Source organism: Anomaloglossus baeobatrachus, chromosome 5 (assembly GCF_048569485.1).
Source record: "Anomaloglossus baeobatrachus isolate aAnoBae1 chromosome 5, aAnoBae1.hap1, whole genome shotgun sequence".
Lineage (NCBI taxonomy): Eukaryota > Metazoa > Chordata > Amphibia > Anura > Aromobatidae > Anomaloglossus > Anomaloglossus baeobatrachus.
The window spans coordinates 115,657,421-115,678,976 of NC_134357.1; the positions used below are offsets into that span (position 1 = coordinate 115,657,421).

Below are 21,556 nucleotides of genomic sequence, written 5' to 3' on the forward strand. Positions count from 1 at the left end.
GTTTAATTAAATCATACTTGCACTTTGATAATGTGTTTTCTGCAATCAAACATCCAGGGTCCAGAAATGAGTGCATTGGTTGAGTGACATGTGCATCGGGGCGGGACTTTGTGTGTTGGGTCTTCAGTAATGGTTCCGTCCCTGGCTGCCTCCCATCTATTTAAATTTCTCCCCTCTGCAGCCGCGATTAACACTATGGCCGGCTCGTTCATAGTATTAGTTTTAAGTTTTTCTCCAATTCTTCAATAAATTGGCTCTGGATTCAGCACATGTGCGTTCCTGCGATCCCTGTCGCAATTTTACTGAGGACACGGGAGATGACTATGAACGGCATCAGCGCATTCATTGATAAAAAAAAATCCAATCTGCGCATGCACAGCCGCTCATATTTGTTTTTAGTGGTTAACACAATGGCGGGCACATGTGCAATATTATTTCAAGCTTTTCTACAACTCTTCAATAAAGTGTAGCCAGGAATTGTGGTGCGTGCATGCACTCATTCTGGCCATTTTATCGAAGAGTTGGAGAAAAACTTGAATTAATACTGCACATGCGTCGGCCATAGTGTCAATCACAGCAGCAGAGGGGAGAAGGGAGAAATTTAAATAGGCAGCTAGGAGAGGAAGCATTACTAAACACCTGACCCACAAAGTCCTGCCCCAATGCAAATGCCACTCAACCAATGCACTCATTTCTGGACCTTTGATAACGTTTATTTTCTGCAATGAAACATCCAATCTCTAAACTTTGATTCACCATTCTAGCTTCAGTATAGCACTGCCTATACTTATGGCTGGTGCCACACGGGGATTTGTGTGAGTCCTTGCATGACACTCGGCACACGCTCGCAACACAGCGGGAGCCGAGTGTCATGCAAGGGTCATGCAACAATGGTCCGATCGTGCGATCAGACCACAGCTGCAGAGGGGAGGGAGGGATTTATCTCCCTATCTCCTCTGTTGCCGGTTATTGCTATTCTCGGACACCGGTGTAACGCGATAGTAGTGCGATGTTTTTCACGTCCCATAGACTTGCATTGGTGCAAGTGGAACAGGATTGCATGCTGCGACTGTTTTCTCGGTCCAAGTAGGGCTGAGAAAATAATCGCTCATGGGAGCTGCTCAATAGACTAATATTGGTCCGAGTGGAATTCAATTTCACTCACACTATTTTTCTCGCCGTGTGTCCTAGGCATAAATGGAAAAATCCTGCTGGTTGATTCCCTTTAAGTCCATGTCAGGAGGGGAGGGAAAATATGTAGAAACGATTTTTACTTTTCCATGAGTAATTGAAACAAACAAGCAAGAGATCTTAGAAATATATTTATTTTTCATTAATTAGTAGAATATCCTTTTGTAAATGTATTCCAGATTTCAGAGAAGACTACAACAACTGGAAATGTCTATGAGTCGCATGATGAAAAAAGTTGAAACGGTTGAGATGAAATTGGAGACAATGGAAACAAACAAAGTAAAGCAGTCAAACCTGATGGATAATCTGCCGAACAATATAGCAAAGGTGAGTTGTGTAATCATTCATTTCTGAGCTTCTACAAATACACCTGGTCCTATAGATATGGGGTGATTTACACTGCTGTATCTTTGGCTGTGCTGTTACTGTATATGTTATAGAATGGTGTGTGGAAAACGACCAGCACAAATGTCATCCATGAAATACAAGTGCATGTCAATAAATTACAATATCATAAAAAGTTAATTTATTTCAAAAATTGTTTAAAAGAACTGAGAGTCCTCAGTGGTTGATAGCTTTTAATGGCTAACTGAAAAGATGGTAATAATTGCAAGCTTTCGAGACTACTCAGGTCTCTTCATCAGGCATGGTATACTTGTATCATAATTTATTTCAGTAATTCAATACAAAAAGAAAAACGCATATATTATATAGAGTCACTACACACAGAGGGATCTATTCCTATATATTATATAGAGTCATTACAGACAGAATGATCTATTTCTAGTGTTTATTTCTGTTAATGTTGATGATTATGGCCTACAGCCAATGAAAACCCAAAAGTCATTATCTCAGAAAATTAGATTATATAAGACCAACTGAAAAAATGATTTTAAACTCAGAAATGTTGCCGCCTACTAAAAAGTCTGCAAGTAAATGCACTCAGTACTTGGTCGAGGCTCCTTTTGCATGAATTACTGCATCAATGCGGCGTGGCATGGAGGCGATCAGCCTGTGGCACTGCTGAGGTGTTATGGAAGTCCAGGTTGCTTTGATAGCAGCTTTCAGCTCGTCTGCATTGTTTGGTCTGGTGTCTCTCATCTTGCTCTTGACAATACTCCATAGATTCTCTATGGGGTTTAGGTCAGGCGAGTTTGTTGGCCAATCAAGCACAGTGATACTGTGGTTATTAATCCAGGTATTAGTACTTTTGGCGGTGTGGACAGGTGCCAAGTCCTGCTGGAAAATTAAATTTCCATCTCCAAAAAGCTTGTCGGCAGATTGAAGTATGAAGTGCTCTACAATTTCCCAGTAGAGCACTGGCTGCACTGACTTTGGGCTTGATAAAACCCAGTGGACCTACACCAGCAGATGATATGGCTCCCCAAACCATCACTGATTGTGATAACGTCACACTAGACCTCGAGCAGCTTGGATTGTGGCCTCTCCACTCTTCCTCCAGACTCTGGGACCTTGATTTCCAAACGAAATGCAAAATTTACTTTCATCTGAAAACAACAACTTGGACACTGAGCAACAGTCCAGTTCTTTTTCTCCTTCGCCCAGATAAGACACTTCTGGCGTTGTCTATTGGTCATGAGTGGCTTGACACAAGGAAAGAGACAGTTGTAGCCCATGGTCTGGATACGTCTGTGTGTGGTGGCTCTTGAAGCACTGACTCCAGCAGCAGTCCACTCCTTGTGAATCTCTCCCAAATTTTTGAATGACCTTTTCTTAATCTTATCAAGGCTGTGGTTATTGTGGTTGCTTGTGCACCTTTTTCTACCACACTTTGTCCTCCCACTCAACTTTCCAGTAATATCCTTGGATACAGCACTCTGTGAACAGCCATCTTTAGCAATGACCTTCTGTGGCTTACGCGAATTATGGAGTGTGTCAATAACTGTTTTCTGGATATCTGTCAAGTCAGCAGTCTTCCCCATGATTATGTAGCCTACTGAACCAGACTAAGGGACCATTTTAAATGCTCAGAAAGCCTTTGCAGGTGTTTTGTGAATATCATTTTCTGAGATAATGACTTTTGGGTTTTCATTGGCTGTAAGCCATAATCATCAACATTAAAACAGAAATAAACACTAGAAATAGATCACTCTGTTTGTAATCAGGGCTGTGGAGTCGGAGTCGTGGAGTCGGAGCTCATTTTGGTGGAGTCGGAGTCGGTATAAAATGCACCGACTCCGACTCCTAAAATATATAATAAATTGGGGACAGGAGTGCAATGCAGAATGTGCTGAATATTTTACTAAATAATAACATTTAGTATAATGCTTATATTTAAGTGAAAAATTTATTGTAGTACAATGTGAACATCAGACATTTAAGTGTTTTTATGATACAATAATCAAGATATTTGGATAGAACATAAAATATTTATTGGAATACAACTTTAGAACACAAAAAACTAATAAATTGTAAATATGTAATATATATATATATATATATATATACGGTGTATATACACAGACAAGATATATATGTAATCTACTGTATATTACATAGTGTATTACATATTTACAATTTATTACAGTTTTTTGTGTTCTAAAGTTGTATTCCAATAAATATATTTTATGTTCTATCCAAATATTTTGATTATTGTATCATAAAAATTATTAAATATCTGATGTTCACATACACATATTCATGTACTACAATAAATTTTTCACCTAACTATAAGCAATATATGTAGGAGTCGGAGTCGGAGCCGGAGTCGGAGTCGGTGCAAGAGAATTTGAGGAGTCGGAGTCGAAGGTTTGGCTTACCGACTCCACAGCCCTGTTTGTAATGACTACATAATGTATGCGTTTCCCTTTTTGTATTGAATTACTGAAATAAACTCTTTGATTATATTCTAATGTATTGAGATGCAGTTGTGTGTGTGTGTATATGTATATTATATATATGTGTATATGTATATTATATATATATATATATATATATATATATATATATATATATATATATATATATATATATATACAGTTAGGTCCAGAAATATTTGGACAGTGACACAATTTTCGCGAGTTGGGCTCTGCGTGCCACCACATTGGATTTGAAATGAAACCTCTACAACAGAATTCAAGTGCAGATTGTAACGTTTAATTTGAAGGTTTGAACAAAAATATCTGATAGAAATTGTAGGAATTGTACACATTTCTTTACAAACACTCCACATTTTAGGAGGTCAAAAGTAATTGGACAAATAAACCGAACCCAAACAAAATATTTTTATTTTCAATATTTTGTTGCGAATCCTTTGGAGGCAATCACTGCCTTAAGTCTGGAACCCATGGACATCACCAAACGCTGGGTTTCCTCCTTCTTAATGCTTTGCCAGGCCTTTGCAGCCGCAGCCTTCAGGTCTTGCTTGTTTGTGGGTCTTTCCGTCTTAAGTCTGGATTTGAGCAAGTGAAATGCATGCTCAATTGGGTTAAGATCTGGTGATTGACTTGGCCATTGCAGAATGTTCCACTTTTTTGCACTCATGAACTCCTGGGTAGCTTTGGCTGTATGCTTGGGGTCATTGTCCATCTGTACTATGAAACGCTGTCCGATCAACTTTGCGGCATTTGGCTGAATCTGGGCTGAAAGTATATCCCGGTACACTTCAGAATTCATCCGGCTACTCTTGTCTGCTGTTATGTCATCAATAAACACAAGTGACCCAGTGCCATTGAAAGCCATGCATGCCCATGCCATCACGTTGCCTCCACCATGTTTTACAGAGGATGTGGTGTGCCTTGGATCATGTGCCGTTCCCTTTCTTCTCCAAACTTTTTTCTTCCCATCATTCTGGTACAGGTTGATCTTTGTCTCATCTGTCCATAGAATACTTTTCCAGAACTGAGCTGGCTTCATGAGGTGTTTTTCAGCAAATGTAACTCTGGCCTGTCTATTTTTGGAATTGATGAATGGTTTGCATCTAGATGTGAACCCTTTGTATTTACTTTCATGGAGTCTTCTCTTTACTGTTGACTTAGAGACAGATACACCTACTTCACTGAGAGTGTTCTGGACTTCAGTTGATGTTGTGAACGGGTTCTTCTTCACCAAAAAAAGTATGCGGCGATCATCCACCACTGTTGTCATACGTGGACGCCCAGGCCTTTTTGAGTTCCCAAGCTCACCAGTCAATTCCTTTTTTCTCAGAATGTACCCGACTGTTGATTTTGCTACTCCAAGCATGTCTGCTATCTCTCTGATGGATTTTTTCTTTTTTTTCAGCCTCAGGATGTTCTGCTTCACCTCAATTGAGAGTTCCTTAGACCGCATGTTGTCTGGTCACAGCAACAGCTTCCGTATGCAAAACCACATACCTGTAATCAACCCCAGACCTTTTAACTACTTCATTGATTACAGGTTAACGAGGGAGACGCCTTCAGAGTTAATTGCAGCCCTTAGAGTCCCTTGTCCAATTACTTTTGGTCCCTTGAAAAAGAGGAGGCTATGCATTACAGAGCTATGATTCCTAAACCCTTTCTCCGATTTGGATGTGAAAACTCTCATATTGCAGCTGGGAGTGTGCACTTTCAGCCCATATTATATATATAATTGTATTTCTGAACATGTTTCTGCAAACAGCTAAAATAACAAAACTTGTGTCACTGTCCAAATATTTCTGGACCTAACTGTATATATATATATATATATATATATATATATATATATATATACACTCACACAGTGGCATGAAAAGTTTTGGGCACCCCTAGTCAAAATTACTGTTATTGTGAACAGCTAAGCAAGTTGAAGATGAAATGATCTCTGAAAGGCATGAAGTTAATGATGACACCTTTCCTTTGTATTCTAGGGGAATATATATATTATATATATTCATGTTTTGCATTTTTAAATTAAAAAAAATGGAAAATGGGTCGATTCAAAAGTTTGGGCACCCTACACAGTTAGTACCTAGTAGCACCCCCTTTGGCAAGTATCATAGCTTATAAACGCTTTTTGTAGCCAACCAAGAGTGTTTGAATTCTTATTTGAGAGATTTTCATCCATTCTTACTTGGAAAAGTCTTCCAGTTCTGTGAGATTCCTGAGTCGTCTTGCATGCACTGCTCTTTTGAGGTTTAGCCACAGATTTTCAATGATGTTCAGATCAGGGGCCATTGTAAAACTTTCAGCTTGCACCTTTTGAGGTTGTCTATTATGGATTTTCACATGTGTTTAGGATAATATCAATTTGTGGAAGCCATCCTCTTTTTTAACTTCAGCTTTTTTACATATAGCGTTGTTTCAAGAATTTGTTGAAATTTCATTGAATCCATTCTTTTTTCTACCCGTAAAATGTTCTCCATGCCATTGGCTGCAGCAGAACCCCACCACATAATTGATCCAGCCCGATGGTTAATGGTTGATGAGATACTCTTTTCTTGAAATTCTGTGTCCTTTTTTCTCCACATCAATCATTGTGGCCAAAGAGTTATTTTTTAATCTCAACGTTTCACAGGACTTGTTTCCAAAATACATCATCTTCTTTAGATGTTCTTTTGCATACTTCTGACACTGAATTTTATGGTAAAAATGCAGGAGAGGTTTTCTTCTGATGACTCTTCCATGAAGGCCATATTTGTGCACATGTCTCTGAACAGTAGAACAATGTACTACAACTCCAGAGTCTGCTAAATCTTCCTGAAGGTCTTTTGCAGTCAATCAGGGGTTCTGATTTGCCTCTCTAGCAATCCTACAAGCAGCTCTCACAGATATTTTGCTTGGTTTTCCGGACCTTATCTTGACCTCTACTCTTCCTCGTAACTGACATTTCTTAATTACATTTCAAACTGAGGAAAGGGCAACTTGAAAACACTTTGCTATCTTCTTATAGCTTTCTCCTGCTTTGTGGGCCTCCACCATTTTCATTTTCAGAGTGCTAGGCAGCTGCTTAGAAGTAGCCATGGCTGCTGTTTTTTGGCACAAGGTTAAAGGAGGCTTGGTTTTTATAAAGCTATGAAATTTGCATAACCTGGCATTTCTTAATGATGATAGTGAACAAGCTATAACCCTAACAGGCTAAAAAAAGGTCTAAAACCTTGGTCAAAGTTATCTGAGCACACAAATCTCCAAGGGTGCCCAAACTTTTGCATTAGCCCATTTTCCTTTTTGTAATTTTTAAAATGTAAAAGAAGAAAATACATTTTTTTTTTTGCTTAAAATTCAAAGGAAATGTGTGATCTTTAACTTTATGCCATTTAGAGATCATTTCGTCTTCAACTTGCTTAACTGTTCACAATAACACTAATTTTGACCAGGGGTGCACAAACTTTTACATGCCACTGTGTATGTATGTATGTATGTATATGTATATATATATATATATATATATATATATATATATATATATATATATATATATATATATATATATATATAATAATAATTTGTCACACCTGGATGAATTTATTGCAAGACAACTGCACCAACATAATGACATTGCACAAATTATTCTGCAGGATTCCTAAAAGGAATTATTCTAGGGGGAAAACTGCAGTTTTCCCTCTATTTGTTATGTCACTAATTTTTTACAGTAAAATATAATTTTATTTTATTTTTTTTTTTTTGTTAAAGGAGAAACAGTTAAGCTGGGAAGAAGTTCAGCCAAGCATGGAAGGCTGGGAATCAGAGTATAAACCCAGGAACATCACAGAACCATCACACAGAAACAGTAATGCCATCTATCCACATATGAATGGCTCACAGAATTCTTTAAATTTCACTTAGTGTCTGCTAAGATGTATTTTCCTTCCACCTGTTACCTCTACGTTAGCAACAAAGTGAAAAAAAGGGAAAAGACAAAAAAGAAAAAAAAACCCTTTTACTCTAATGTACAGTACGTCTCTGTTCAGTGTTGTGGTTACGTTTTGTTCTATCTGGAGCTTTTTAACTAGTAAAATGAAACATCCACTTCCATCTTTTAATGAAATACATAATTATTCTTCCTTCTGCAGACTAGGGCCAAATTCACACATCAGTTTTTTTTCTCATACACAAAAAAAAAAGACGAATTTGATCAAAGTTTATTTTAAATAGCAGTACATTACTCGTATATGTATTTTTCCAGCACATGGTTGTGACACAGATGGCATCGGTGTGCCTTTTTATTGCACATTCATTTGAATGGGCGCAAGTGGCCCGCAATGAGGATCAAACTGGAACATGTCTGGGGGTTTTTTAGTGGATAGATGGTCTGCAAAAGAAAAAGACGTGAAAAATGTCAGACTCATGATGTGTCCATGTGCTATCACTTTAAAAGAAATAAATAACTAAATAGATAGAGCAAGTATGTTAAAATTGGAGATTTGAATGGGTTTTGCTTGAGAAGGGTTTTTAGTTATGTTTATTTCAATCACAACCTTCCCGATTATCATCATTAGCTAAAGAAAAAAAAAAGGTACTGGTTGGGTTTACCAATGAAAATGCAAGACTGTTCACATCTACTATTCAGATAGTAAAAATGTTGTTGCATGTAGCGCCATTTTTCCCATCACAAGGATGGACACCTTGACGAAATCTGTCAGACTCCTTCTTAGTGCATTGCCTGTCTCACGCAGTTAGTTAAAAAGAGGCTGTACACGTTCCCCATTGGATCCTTGCTTTCCCTTCTAGTATGGACATGTGACCACTGCAGTCAATCGGTAGTAACAACAGTGATACATTGGTGAACCTGGAAAAGTGATGAAACCAACATGGAAAATTTTAATAGCTTTGTTTTTTTGGTTTTTTTTTTTTAAAAAAAAACAAAACAAAACAAAAAACGAAACGCCCTACTGGACCTTGTTATTATGGATACGTTCACAGAATCCGTATATTACCAGTATATGTTAACTGCATCCAAAACGCTGCGTTGTACAGTAGATGGGATTTAAAGAAATCGCATGAACACTGTGCTTTTTTTTTTTTTTTTTACATGGCACGGCTTTTTGAGCTGCAGCATTTCAATTTTTTCTTGCAAAGATGCAAGTGTTCTCAGTTGGGGGGAAGGGAACACAGAGAAAATCAGCTGTGCCCAGAATCATTGGCACAGATGCTGCATTCTCCCCTAGAGAACACTAGCATCTCCAGAAGAGGCATGACTTTGCGTCTAGAATGCAGTGTCTCCTGATGGTGGGAGCGGAGCCTTAAGGGGGCTTTACACGGTAGCGCTAGCAATTTGTAGCGATAGCGAGCGTGTAAGTACCCGCCCCCGTCGCGCATGCGATTGTTTGTGATCGCTGCCGTAGCGAATATTATTGCTACGGCAGCGTCACACATACTGACCTGGTCGGCAGCATCGCTGTGACTGCCGAACAATCCCTCCTTCAAGGGGGAGGGATGTTCGGCATCACAGCGACGTCACCGCAACGTCACTAAGCGGCCGGCCAATCAAAGCGGAGTGGCGGAGATGAGCAGGACGTAACATCCCGCTCACCTCCTTCCTTCCGCATTGTGGCCGGCGGCAGGTAAGGAGACATTCCTCGCTCCTGCGGCGTCACACACAGCGATGTGTGCTGCCGCATGAGCGATGAACCACCTGGATAAACAACCCTTACCGATTTTTGAGTTTGGGATGACCTCTCCATGGTGAACGATTTTCACCATTTTTGAGGTCGCTTAAGGTCACTATTAGTGTCACACGCTGCGATATCGTTAATGACGCCGTATGTGAGTCACTAACAACTTGACCCCGACGACCAAACATTAACGATATCGTAGCTTGTAAAGCCCCCTTTAGTGTGTAAAAAAAAAAAAAGAAGAGGTAGACAACCCCTTTCAGATGTCCCAGATTCCTAAGCTGTCCATATATTATTGCTGCCTCAAAATATGTTAATATGGGACAACCCATCTATCAACATTGGCCAGCAGGAGTGTGCATAAATATAGTCTCTGTGTGTCCGGCAAATATTTCCAACTATTTTGACTGTGGGCTAATAATGGCTAGCTTATATTATCATTACTGTAGATAACTTTTGCAATGTTGTGAGAAAGAAAGTATAGTAATCAGATGAGCAGATTGCATCGTGCAACCCTGTTCTCTTCAGAACTCTCTGGCCCTGGACAGGAACATTTTGGTTCAGCAGCCTGGCACCACATCATCTATATGGTAAATAGCAATAAAAAAAAAAAGTGAACCGGCACCACCAACTATGATGGGAATTGTGCCATATACCAAAATTAATGTCATCAGTAATATTGATTCTGACATAGGAAAATCATAGCCAAGCCTGGGAATCCAGACAGTAAGGAAATTCACACTGCACCTGTCAGAACACGGACCTGGAGTATAGTTGTGGGAAATGATCCACTCATCTCTAATAGAACTGCATAAACTTACTCAACTTTTTATGTTGACTAATTATTATGAAGGGATTTATTTAATGATGAAGGTGCGGAGATGCCTCTTTGCGGAAGGAAAGCAGCAACCTAATTAATTACTTTTTAACAATAGTTCTTGTTACTTTTCTTTTTACTAAAGGCAGCTGCATCATCCTTTACTGTTGCTGCCTCCTTGCATTAGCTGTATGTCATCTGTCCAAGTTCTGATGCAGTATTATATTACTGCCCTAGTGTACTTACATGTTTGCTATATGTAAAAATATACAATATATAAACATAAGGATGATAATAATACAGCGTCATTCCAGAATTAAACCATTTAGGACAGGGGTGGGGAACCTGCAATGCTTGCTGGCTGCCGGCATGTTAATCCCCACATGCAGCATTCAGTGCTGAACGCTGCGATGCATACACTGCTGGCCTGTGTCAGCATAAGGACGTACTTTGTGGGCAGAGTAGGCGTGCAATACGCTCCCATCCCTCAGAAGAGAAGCAACTGCTGTAGTGTCCCCCAGTGCTCTCTGTGCCCCCTGCGTTCCCCAGAGCTCTCTGTGCCCCCAGCGTCCCGCATATCTGGATATGCCCCCAGTGCTCACTGTGTCCCCCAGGGGATGTCTGTGCCCCCCAGCATCCCACAGGGGGCTGTCTGTGCCCCCCCAGCGTTCCCAGAGTTGTCTAAACCCCCTCCATTGTCCCCTTGGCTGTCTGTGCCCACAGCTATGTCTATATCCAAGCAATGTCTGTGCCACCCAGTGATGTATGTATCCTCCAGTAATGTCTATGCCATGCAGCTCCCCTAGTGATGTATATGCCTTGCAGCCCTCCCCAGTGATGTATATACCCCCTGCAATCTTTTTGCCCCCCAGCTATGCCTGTGGTTCCCCCACCCAAGAGAAGTGTACCCAGTGATATCTGTGACCTTCAGTGATGTATATACTCCCAGTGAGGTCTATGCCCCGCAGCTTTCTTAGTGATGTATATTCTTCCCATCCCTCCCCTGTCATATATATGCCTCCAGCCCTCCTCTGATGCATATGCCCCATTCCCGTCTGTAATATATAGACAGCAGTCCTAGCGTTTCCTGTGATGTGTATATACAGCAGTCCCAGCCTACAGCAACCTGGAAAAGCAGTTGTGAGAAGCAACAACATCAATATTGCCCAATATCACAGCCATAGAAAAGAGAAGCTCCAGCCACCACAGTGAGTTAATTAACCAAACATAGCATGATAATTTTGTCCAGTCCCCGAATGATGGTTGACATTTCCAAATGGCCCTTGGCAGATAAAGGTTCCTCACCCCTGATTTAGGACATAAATAGATGTTCTTAGTTTCTGAAACACTGAACTAACTACTCTCCCCATGGTAATTTTGTGAGCCTATTGTATTAATTATCATTGTATACATTTTAGACAAAATTTCAAATAAAATATGTAGACTAAAATGTATATCTAAGCATGATTGCAAGAGGAAATGTAATTAACAAAATGATAAATTAGAGACCTGTCATAATATAACTGATGTAGAATTATAATAAATGCCTCACTAGACCACTTTGTCAGAGCATGTATACGTATAAGTCTTATTATTTAAGAAATCAGTCAGATATAAACAGATATTTTTGTATATTTAATACAGCATGCCCTTATACTAGGATTTTTTCTTTATTAAAATTGCATTTTTAAAAAGTTACTTGGTTCAAAACGTATATGTTGAAAAGATTAAGATTTCTGAATACATTTGAGCAGCTTACAAGTGGGGATGGCTCATGTAATTAGTGTGGATACAAAAAACCCTTGTTGGAGAAAGTAAATTCCATACTCCGGGTTGGTGAAGGGAATACAGACGCTAGCAACAGTTCAAGTGGATTGTACTCACTTGGGAGCAATGAGCTTTGTGATTAGTGTCTTTTCAAGAGTTAACAGGTTTGAACCAAGGTAGACAGTTATTATACAGCAATGAACTAACACTGGCAACATTTTGAACCTGTATCTTCTGCTTGCAAACACCTCAGCAGCATCTCCTGCACTTGGACACACTATCTCTGTCTCCTTCACAATGCATTCCAGCAAATATTCACAGTGCAGGTCAAGGGTCCTTCTCGTGGCAATCACAGAGGCAGCTGTGCCCCACAAAATATCTTGACCGACTAATTCTTAATCATACAGGCTATTCACTCAGATACTTAATCAATTCCATACCCCCAAGCACTTGTGTATGATGTGAGAAGAAAGATTAAATTGAAGAGACGACTGCGCAGTAAAACATTATCCTTTATTTGGAATTTGTGACGCATTTCGGGGAGTAGTTTCCCTTTATCAGACTACACAGTAATGACAAGGGAACAGTCTGAAAAAAAGGGAACTACTCCCTGAAACACATCTTTGAAACACCAAAGTAAACTGGCTAAAAAAAACAAAACAAAAAAAAACAACAAACCACGCATTCCACTTGGAACAATGTTACTCTACGGGGCAGCTCCCATCTGCGATTGTTTTCTCAGTCCGATTAGGGCTGAGAAAACAATTACGGCATGCTGCGGGTATAATCCGATCCGTATTCACTTGCTTGTATTTTTTCTTTTCAGTAGATAAAGAGGTTTAAACAATTGCCAAATAACTGGTGTGTGGGGTGGAGCAATAGACCTCCTCCACTTTGTAGGTCCACAATAAGTGTGTAATGTCATGCGGTGTGCTGCTCTGTACGCACCAGGTGGCATAGCATCTTTGGACTCTGTTCACACTGCAGAGTGTGACACGCCAACTGGTGTTCTTGGGTTGCTTAATCAGAGCTGGGCGTCGACCAGTTTTGTGCTCGCTGATGATGGCCCTAGCAGGTGTTAATTCCTGCTGGCCTGTGAATTGCTGCTGTCAGCACAGGTTATTGAAGACCTATAATAGCTGCCTCTGCCCTTTAAAGATGGTGGATCCTGCTTCTCCATGCCGAATCTAGCGAAAGCGATACTGGTCTTGGTGCATGGTGATTCAGCTTCTGGAGCCCTGTTGTATGCTGTCATGGTGTGTTGTAGAAATACCCTTGTCGTTGTGTATTTCCTTCCTTTTCTTTATTTCCCCCCTGTGCACAATTTGTCTTTACCATTGTGGGGGACTGCTGTGAGTTAGAGTTTTAGCTCCTCCTAGACTTCCTATTTATGTAGGGACTTATCACTCCAGTCCTGGCCCCCTCCTGGGGTGGATGTGAGGGAGTACAAGATCAGGGCTTTTCAGGTATAGGGTTATGCTGGGGGTCCAGACCTTCCCACCATCAGGCATACCTCTGGGATGAGGGACAGTTAGAGGCTCCCCTAGCCTGAGGGTCAGCTTAGGATTCTCGATTCCCAGTCACTCAGTTACTTCCGTGATCACACCCTTTGAAGAACCCCCACCAATATTGAATTTAAGGGAATGTCCATTCAACATCTTACTCTGGAGTGTCTATTCTGAAAGCCAAGTAAAAAGCAATTTGAAAATGCTTGAGATTAAACACAAATTTCTATGTCTTAACGACTTGCTGTACATCTGCTCATTCTTTTGATAATCTTTTCCCCACTTCATGTAAGATCAGTATCAGAATGTGGATGCAGAGAGTAGAAAGCTAAATAAAACTACAAAAACATTGATGAAAATATAAAAATTGTGGCCAAACGTTGATAATTACCATGATTATTCCATCTTGTATAATATTAAAGGGATGAATAAAGTACTAATAAAATTTTGCTCAATAAACACAATCACAACACAATGTTAAGCCTTCAACATTTTATTCTAGTATAAACATACAAAAGTAAGAAATCTTTTAATACAAAGCAGACATAAAAATATTGAGCTTGTAAATTATTGGTGACAAAATTGTGCAAACCGCAATCTGAGCATTTTCTCATCACATCAAATTTGATAGCATATTGGTAACATGAATGAATACATCATCAGTGCAAGGGCTGTTTAGTGTAGAGTATATGTAGATTGTGCTCTACAAAAGGAAATGGTAAATCTAAAACATAGAAATACACATCAAGCAGCAATGAACAGTAATGTACTCCATGAAATGAGGTCAGGACTGTGTTCATAGTGACAAATAATCAATACGTGTAATGAATACTTAATACTTATTCACCTACATTTACATTAACATCTGACAGAAATGGCGAGGAAGCGCTGCGGCTACGTACAGGATGGGTCTATACACAGGAAATGTAACAGCCGCATTCACATTAAGTACAATTGATTTTTGAGAAAAAAAAAAAAAAAAAAAAAAAATTCTGAAAATACGTAGACGTCTTTGAATGATATCCACCATCCACCCAATCTCATTGCATGGATCACATAGGTAAGTGTTCATGGGCTCCTGGAGGGAGATTAAAGATGTGCTGGTGTTAAGGAGTAAAAGCCAAACATATTGATTTAATAGAACTGTCATTCTTAAAGGTTTGCTTGAAAACTCCTCTGACACGTGACATAAAAGCTCCACTTTAAGGTATGAAACCCTAAGTCCAAATGTTAGTTGGTAGATGGAAGATGTTGATTCTTCCATGGTAATTAGAATAGTTTTTCTAAGGCTATGTGGGCACGCTGCATTTTTTTGACGCTGCGTTTTTACCGCGTTTTTCATTTCTGCGTTTTTCTGCATTTTTCCAATGCATGGGTGGGAAAACACAGGAATAAATTGACGTCCATTTTTTATTTTTTTTTAAGCTCAAAAACACAGCTTAAAAAAAAGTTGTGTGTGGACAGCAAAAATGAAAACTCATAAGACTTTGCTGGGGAAGCAACGTCATGCAGTTTTGAGCCCAAAAACGCACCTGAAAAACGTGCAAAAATGCACTGTGCACACATAGCCTAACTCATCTTGATAATGTTCTCATTGTACACCAAATTTAGTGCTTCAAGATATTCTTCTTCAAAGAAATAGGTAGGAAGGGAGTGAAATTGCAGGAACTTCTAACTTTTTAAGAACTTTAACCACTTGCTAAATAGTTCTCATGAGCCATGTACATAATTGCAGTGATGAAGCAGTTGAGCCTGTGCCACCAGCATCATATACAGAGATCACTTTGATGGCCAGGACCATAAGCTCCATTTCTGTCCGACTCCACTAAAAACCAGTGATTACGGAGTCAGGGAAGGGCAAAAGAAGGGAATTTTGTTACTTACCGTAAATTCCTTTTCTTCTAGCTCTTATTGGGAGACCCAGACGATTGGGTGTATAGCACTGCCTCCGGAGGCCACACAAAGCAATTACACTAAAAAGTGTAAGGCCCCTCCCCTTCTGGCTATACACCCCCAGTGGGATCACTGGCTCACCAGTTTTAGTGCAAAAGCAAGAAGGAGGAAAGCCAATAACTGGTTTAAACAAATTCACTCCGAAGTAACATCGGAGAACTGAAAACCGTTCAACATGAACAACATGTGTACCCGCAAACAAACCAAAAATCCCGAAGGACAACAGGGCGGGTGCTGGGTCTCCCAATAAAAGCTAGAAGAAAAGGAATTTACGGTAAGTAACAAAATTCCCTTCTTCTTCGGCGCTCTATTGGGAGACCCAGACGATTGGGACGTCCAAAAGCTGTCCCTGGGTGGGTAAAGAAATACCTCATGTTAGAGCTGCAAGACAGCCCTCCCCTACGGGGAGGCAACTGCCGCCTGCAGGACTCTTCTACCTAGGCTGGCGTCCGCCGAAGCATAGGTATGCACCTGATAATGTTTGGTGAAAGTGTGCAGACTCGACCAGGTAGCTGCCTGGCACACCTGTTGAGCCGTAGCCTGGTGTCGTAATGCCCAGGACGCACCCACGGCTCTGGTAGAATGGGCCTTCAGCCCTGATGGAACCGGAAGCCCAGCAGAACGGTAGGCTTCAAGAATTGGTTCTTTGATCCATCGAGCCAGGGTAGCCTTAGAAGCCTGCGAGCCTTTGCGCTTACCAGCGACAAGGACAAAGAGTGCATCCGAACGGCGCAGGGGCGCCGTGCGGGAAATGTAGATTCTGAGTGCTCTCACCAGATCTAACAAATGTAAGTCCTTCTCATACCGATGAACTGCATGAGGACAAAACGAAGGCAAAGAGATATCCTGATTAAGATGAAAAGAGGATACCACCTTCGGGAGAAACTCCTGAATGGGGCGCAGCACTACCTTGTCCTGGTGGAAGACCAGGAAGGGAGCCTTGGAAGACAGCGCTGCCAGCTCAGACACTCTCCGAAGAGATGTGATCGCTACCAGAAAAGCCACTTTCTGTGATAGTCTAGAAAGTGAAACCTCCCTCAGAGGCTCGAAGGGCGGCTTCTGGAGGGCAACTAGTACCCTGTTCAGATCCCATGGATCTAACGGCCGTTTGTACGGGGGAACGATATGGCAAACCCCCTGTAGGAACGTGCGCACCTTAGAAAGTCGTGCTAGACGCTTCTGAAAAAAGACGGATAGCGCCGAGACTTGTCCTTTAAGGGAGCCGAGCGACAAACCTTTTTCTAACCCAGATTGCAGGAAAGAAAGAAAAGGTAGGCAATGCAAATGGCCAGGGAGACACTCCCTGAGCAGAGCACCAGGATAAGAATATCCTCCACGTTCTGTGGTAGATCTTAGCAGACGTGGGCTTCCTAGCCTGTCTCATGGTGGCAACGACCCCTTGGGATAAGCCTGAAGACGCTAGGATCCAGGACTCAATGGCCACACAGTCAGGTTCAGGGCCGCAGAATTCCGATGGAAAAAAGGCCCTTGGGACAGTAAGTCTGGTCGGTCTGGTAGTGCCCACGGATGGCCGACCGTGAGATGCCACAGATCCGGATACCACGCCCTCCTCGGCCAGTCTGGAGCGACGAGTATGACGCGGCTGCAGTCGGATCTGATCTTGCGTAGCACTCTGGGCAAGAGTGCCAGAGGTGGAAACACATAAGGGAGCCGGAACTGCGACCAATCTTGCACTAGGGCGTCTGCTGCTAGAGCTCTTTGATCGCGAGACCGTGCCATGAAGGTTGGGACCTTGTTGTTGTGCCGGGACGCCATTAGGTCGACGTCCGGCCTTCCCCATCGGCGACAGATTTCCTGAAACACGTCCGGGTGAAGGGACCATTCCCCTGCGTCCATGCCCTGGCGACTGAGGAAGTCTGCCTCCCAGTTTTCTACGCCGGGGATGTGAACCGCGGATATGGTGGAGGCCGTGGCTTCCACCCACATCATAATCCGCCGGACTTCCTGGAAGGCTTGCCGACTGCGTGTCCCCCCTTGGTGATTGATGTATGCCACCGCTGTGGAGTTGTCCGATTGAATTCGGATCTGCTTCCCTTCCAGCCACTGTTGGAAGGCTAGTAGGGCAAGATACACTGCTCTGATTTCCAGAACATTGATCTGAAGGGTGGACTCCTGCTGAGTCCACGTACCCTGAGCCCTGTGGTGGAGAAACACTGCTCCCCACCCTGACAGACTCGCGTCTGTCGTGACCACCGCCCAGGACGGTGGTAGGAAGGATCTTCCCTGTGATAATGAGGTGGAAAGGAGCCACCACTGCAGAGAGTCCTTGGCCGTCTGGGAAAGGGAGACTTTCCTGTCCAGGGATGTTGACTTCCCGTCCCATTGGCGGAGAATGTCCCATTGAAGTGGACGCAGATGAAACTGCGCAAACGGAACCGCCTCTATTGCCGCCACCATCTTCCCGAGGAAGTGCATGAGGCGTCTTAAGGAGTGCGACTGACTTTGAAGGAGAGCCTGCACCCCAGTCTGTAGAGACCGCTGCTTGTCCAGCGGAAGCTTCACTATCGCTGAGAGAGTATGAAACTCCATGCCAAGATACGTTAGTGATTGGGTCGGTGACAGATTTGACTTTGGGAAGTTGATGATCCACCCGAACGCCTGGAGAGTCTCCAGTGCAACATTCAGGCTGAGTTGGCATGCCTCTTGAGAGGGTGCCTTGACCAGTAGATCGTCCAAGTAAGGGATCACAGAGTGTCCGTGAGAGTGCAAGACTGCTACCACTGCCGCCATGATCTTGGTGAACACCCGAGGGGCTGTCGCCAGACCAAATGGCAGAGCTACGAACTGAAGATGGTCGTCTCCTATCACGAAGCGTAGAAAGCGTTGGTGCTCTGTAGCAATCGGCACGTGGAGATAAGCATCTTTGATGTCTATTGATGCTAGGAAATCTCCTTGAGACATTGAGGCAATGACTGAGCGGAGGGATTCCATCCGGAACCGCCTGGCGTTCACATGCTTGTTGAGCAGTTTTAGGTCCAGAACAGGACGGAAGGAGCCGTCCTTCTTTGGAACCACAAAGAGATTGGAGTAAAATCCTCGCCCCCGTTCCTGAGGGGGGACAGGGATCACGACTCCTTCTGCTCTTAGAGAGTCCACCGCCTGCAGCAGGGCATCTGCTCGGTTGGGGTGTGGGGAGGTTCTGAAGAACCGAAGTGGAGGTCGAGAACTGAACTCGATTCTGTACCCGCGAGACAAAATGTCTGTTACCCACCGGTCTTTGACCTGTGACAGCCAAATGTCGCAAAAGCGGGAGAGCCTGCCACCGACCGAGGATGCGGAGGGAGGAGGCCGAAAGTCATGAGGTAGCCGCTTTGGAAGCGGTTCCTCCATTTGCTTTCCTGGGGCGTGAGTGAGCCCGCCAGGAATCTGAGCTCCCTTGTTCTTTCTGAGACCTTTTGGACGAGGAGAATTGGGCCTTGCCCGAGCCTCGAAAGGACCGAAACCTCGACTGCCACTTTTTCTGTTGAGGTTTACTTGCTCTGGGCTGTGGTAAGGAAGAGTCCTTACCCTTGGACTGTTTTATGATTTCAGCCAATGGCTCACCAAACAGTCTGTCTCTAGATAATGGCAAGCTGGTTAAGCATTTTTTGGAACCAGCATCTGCTTTCCAGTCCTTTAACCACAAGGCTCTGCGCAAAACCACGGAATTGGCGGACGCCATAGCGGTACGGCTCGTAGATTCTAGGACAGCATTGATAGCATAGGTCGCAAACGCAGACATTTGCGAAGTTAGGGACGCCACCTGCGGTACTGCTGGATGTATGATAGCATCCACCTGTGCTAAACCAGCTGAAATAGCTTGGAGTGCCCACACGGCCGCGAATGCTGGAGCAAACGACGCGCCGATAGCTTCGTAGACAGATTTCAACCAAAGGTCCATCTGTCTGTCGTTGGCATCTTTAAGTGAAGCGCCATCCTCTACTGCGACTATGGATCTAGCCGCAAGCTTGCAAATTGGGGGATCCACCTTTGGACACTGGGTCCAGCGTTTGGCCACCTCAGAGGGAAAAGGATAACGGGTATCCTTAGAACGTTTAGAGAAACGCTTGTCTGGATGAGCGTCGTGTTTCTGGATCGATTCTCTGAAGTCAGAGTGGTCCAAAAAAGCACTTAATTTACGCTTGGGATACAGGAAATGGAACTTCTCCTGCTGTGCAGCTGCCTCCTCTGCAGAAGGGGCTGGGGGAGAAATATCCAACAGTCTATTAATTGCCGATATAAGGTCATTAACCATGGCGTCACCATCAGGGGCATCCAGATTGAGAGGGGCCTCAGGATTAGAATCCTGATCACCGTCCTCAGTCTCATCACAGAGAGACTCTTCTCGTTGAGACCCTGAGCAGTGTGATGACGTGGAGGGTCTTTCCCAGCGAGCTCGCTTAGGCTGCCTGGGACTGTCATCTGAGTCAGAGACTTCAGCCTGTGATGCTTGAGACCCCCTTGGAGCACGGATTAGTTCCAACTGAGGGGGACCGGAGAGCATAGACACAGCAGTGTCCATGGTCTGAGTAACTGGCCTGGACTGCAAGGTCTCCAGGATTTTTGTCATAGTCACAGACATTTTATCAGCAAAAACTGCAAAGTCTGTCCCCGTCACCGGGGCAGGGTTCACAGGCGTCTCTGCCTGGGCTACCACCACATTAGGCTCTGGCTGACGAAGTGCCACTGGGACTGAACATTGCACACAATGTGAGTCATTGGAGCCTGCCGGTAGATCAGCCCCACATGCAGTACAAACAGTGTACACAGCCTGTGCCTTGGCACCCTTGCGTTTTGCGGATGACATGTTGCTGCTTCCTCAGAGCAGTACAGGGTGTCCAGCCAAGAAGCGACCTTACAGTGCAACTATATATATATATATATATATGGTACCAAGAAAAAAGTACACTAATATAACACTGAGGCACTAGTGGGGCCAGCACTAAAGTGCTGCTTACCGCCCGCTTATGAGCGGGTGTGTGGGCGCCGAAATCCCTTTAGTCTGGGTCTCCCAGAGCCTGCTGCCTTTCCCCAGCCAGACCGCATGTGTAATGGCTGCCGGCGTCCTTGTGGAGAGGGGGGGCGGGCCCTGGGCGTATACAGACGAAGAGCGGGAAGCCTGCTTCCCACTGTGCCTAGTGAGAGGGCTGGAGCATGTAAATAAAGCTCCAGCCCTCGGCGCTGCCTATTGAGCAGCGTCTCTCCCCTACCCTGATTGACAGGGTGGGGGCGGGAACGAAGCGGCGCTAGGCCGCAGAAGCCGGGGGCTAAAGTTAGAAGCGCCGCCGCCGTAAAAGCGCGGTCGGCGCAAAGTCCCCGGCGCACCACAAGTCGCAGCTGCGCCGCCGCTCCAGGAGCGGTCGGCGCAGTAGTTCCCAACCTGTAACGTCACTCAGCAAAGCTGCAGTGACCTAACCCCAGCGCACAGCGCTACTGTCCCCGGCGCACTATAACGCTCAGCAAGCCTTGAGAGTGTCCGTGCCTGCCGGGGACACAGAGTACCTGAAAGTTGCAGGGCCTTGTCCCTGAACGGCACTCCCGCTCCAAATCCAGCAGGTTCTCTGGGTCTGTGGATGGAGCCCGGCCCCAGGGCTTGGGGGCCGGCAAGATCCCACTTCCACAGAGCCCTCCAGGGGATGTGGAAGGAAAACAGCATGTGGGCTCCAGCCTCTGTACCAGCAATAGGTACCTCAACCTTACAAGCACCACCGCGGGTGAGAAGGGAGCATGCTGGGGGCCCCATATGGGCCCTCTTTTCTTCCATCCGATATAGCCAGCAGCTACTGCTGACTACAAACAGTGGAGCTATGC

At 43.6% G+C, this 21,556-nt stretch overlaps 2 protein-coding genes across 2 annotated transcripts in view; one reads left to right on the forward strand and one right to left on the reverse strand.

Moving 5' to 3' along the window:
- PKD2L1 (polycystin 2 like 1, transient receptor potential cation channel) overlaps window positions 1-14,247 on the forward strand; it is a 100,661-nt gene extending 86,414 nt beyond the window's left edge. The window contains exons 14-15 of the mRNA XM_075348789.1: window positions 1,371-1,518; window positions 7,782-14,247. Of these exons, the coding sequence (XP_075204904.1) occupies window positions 1,371-1,518; window positions 7,782-7,934 (301 nt within the window). The 3' untranslated portion in view covers window positions 7,935-14,247. The remainder of the gene's footprint in view (window positions 1-1,370; window positions 1,519-7,781) is intronic.
- Window positions 14,248-14,336: 89 nt separating this feature from the next.
- Window positions 14,337-21,556, reverse strand: part of DNA2 (DNA replication helicase/nuclease 2) — a 127,428-nt gene continuing 120,208 nt past the window's right edge. Inside the window, exon 21 of the mRNA XM_075348790.1 lies at window positions 14,337-14,887. Coding sequence (XP_075204905.1) covers window positions 14,845-14,887 — 43 coding nt within the window. The 3' untranslated portion in view covers window positions 14,337-14,844. The remainder of the gene's footprint in view (window positions 14,888-21,556) is intronic.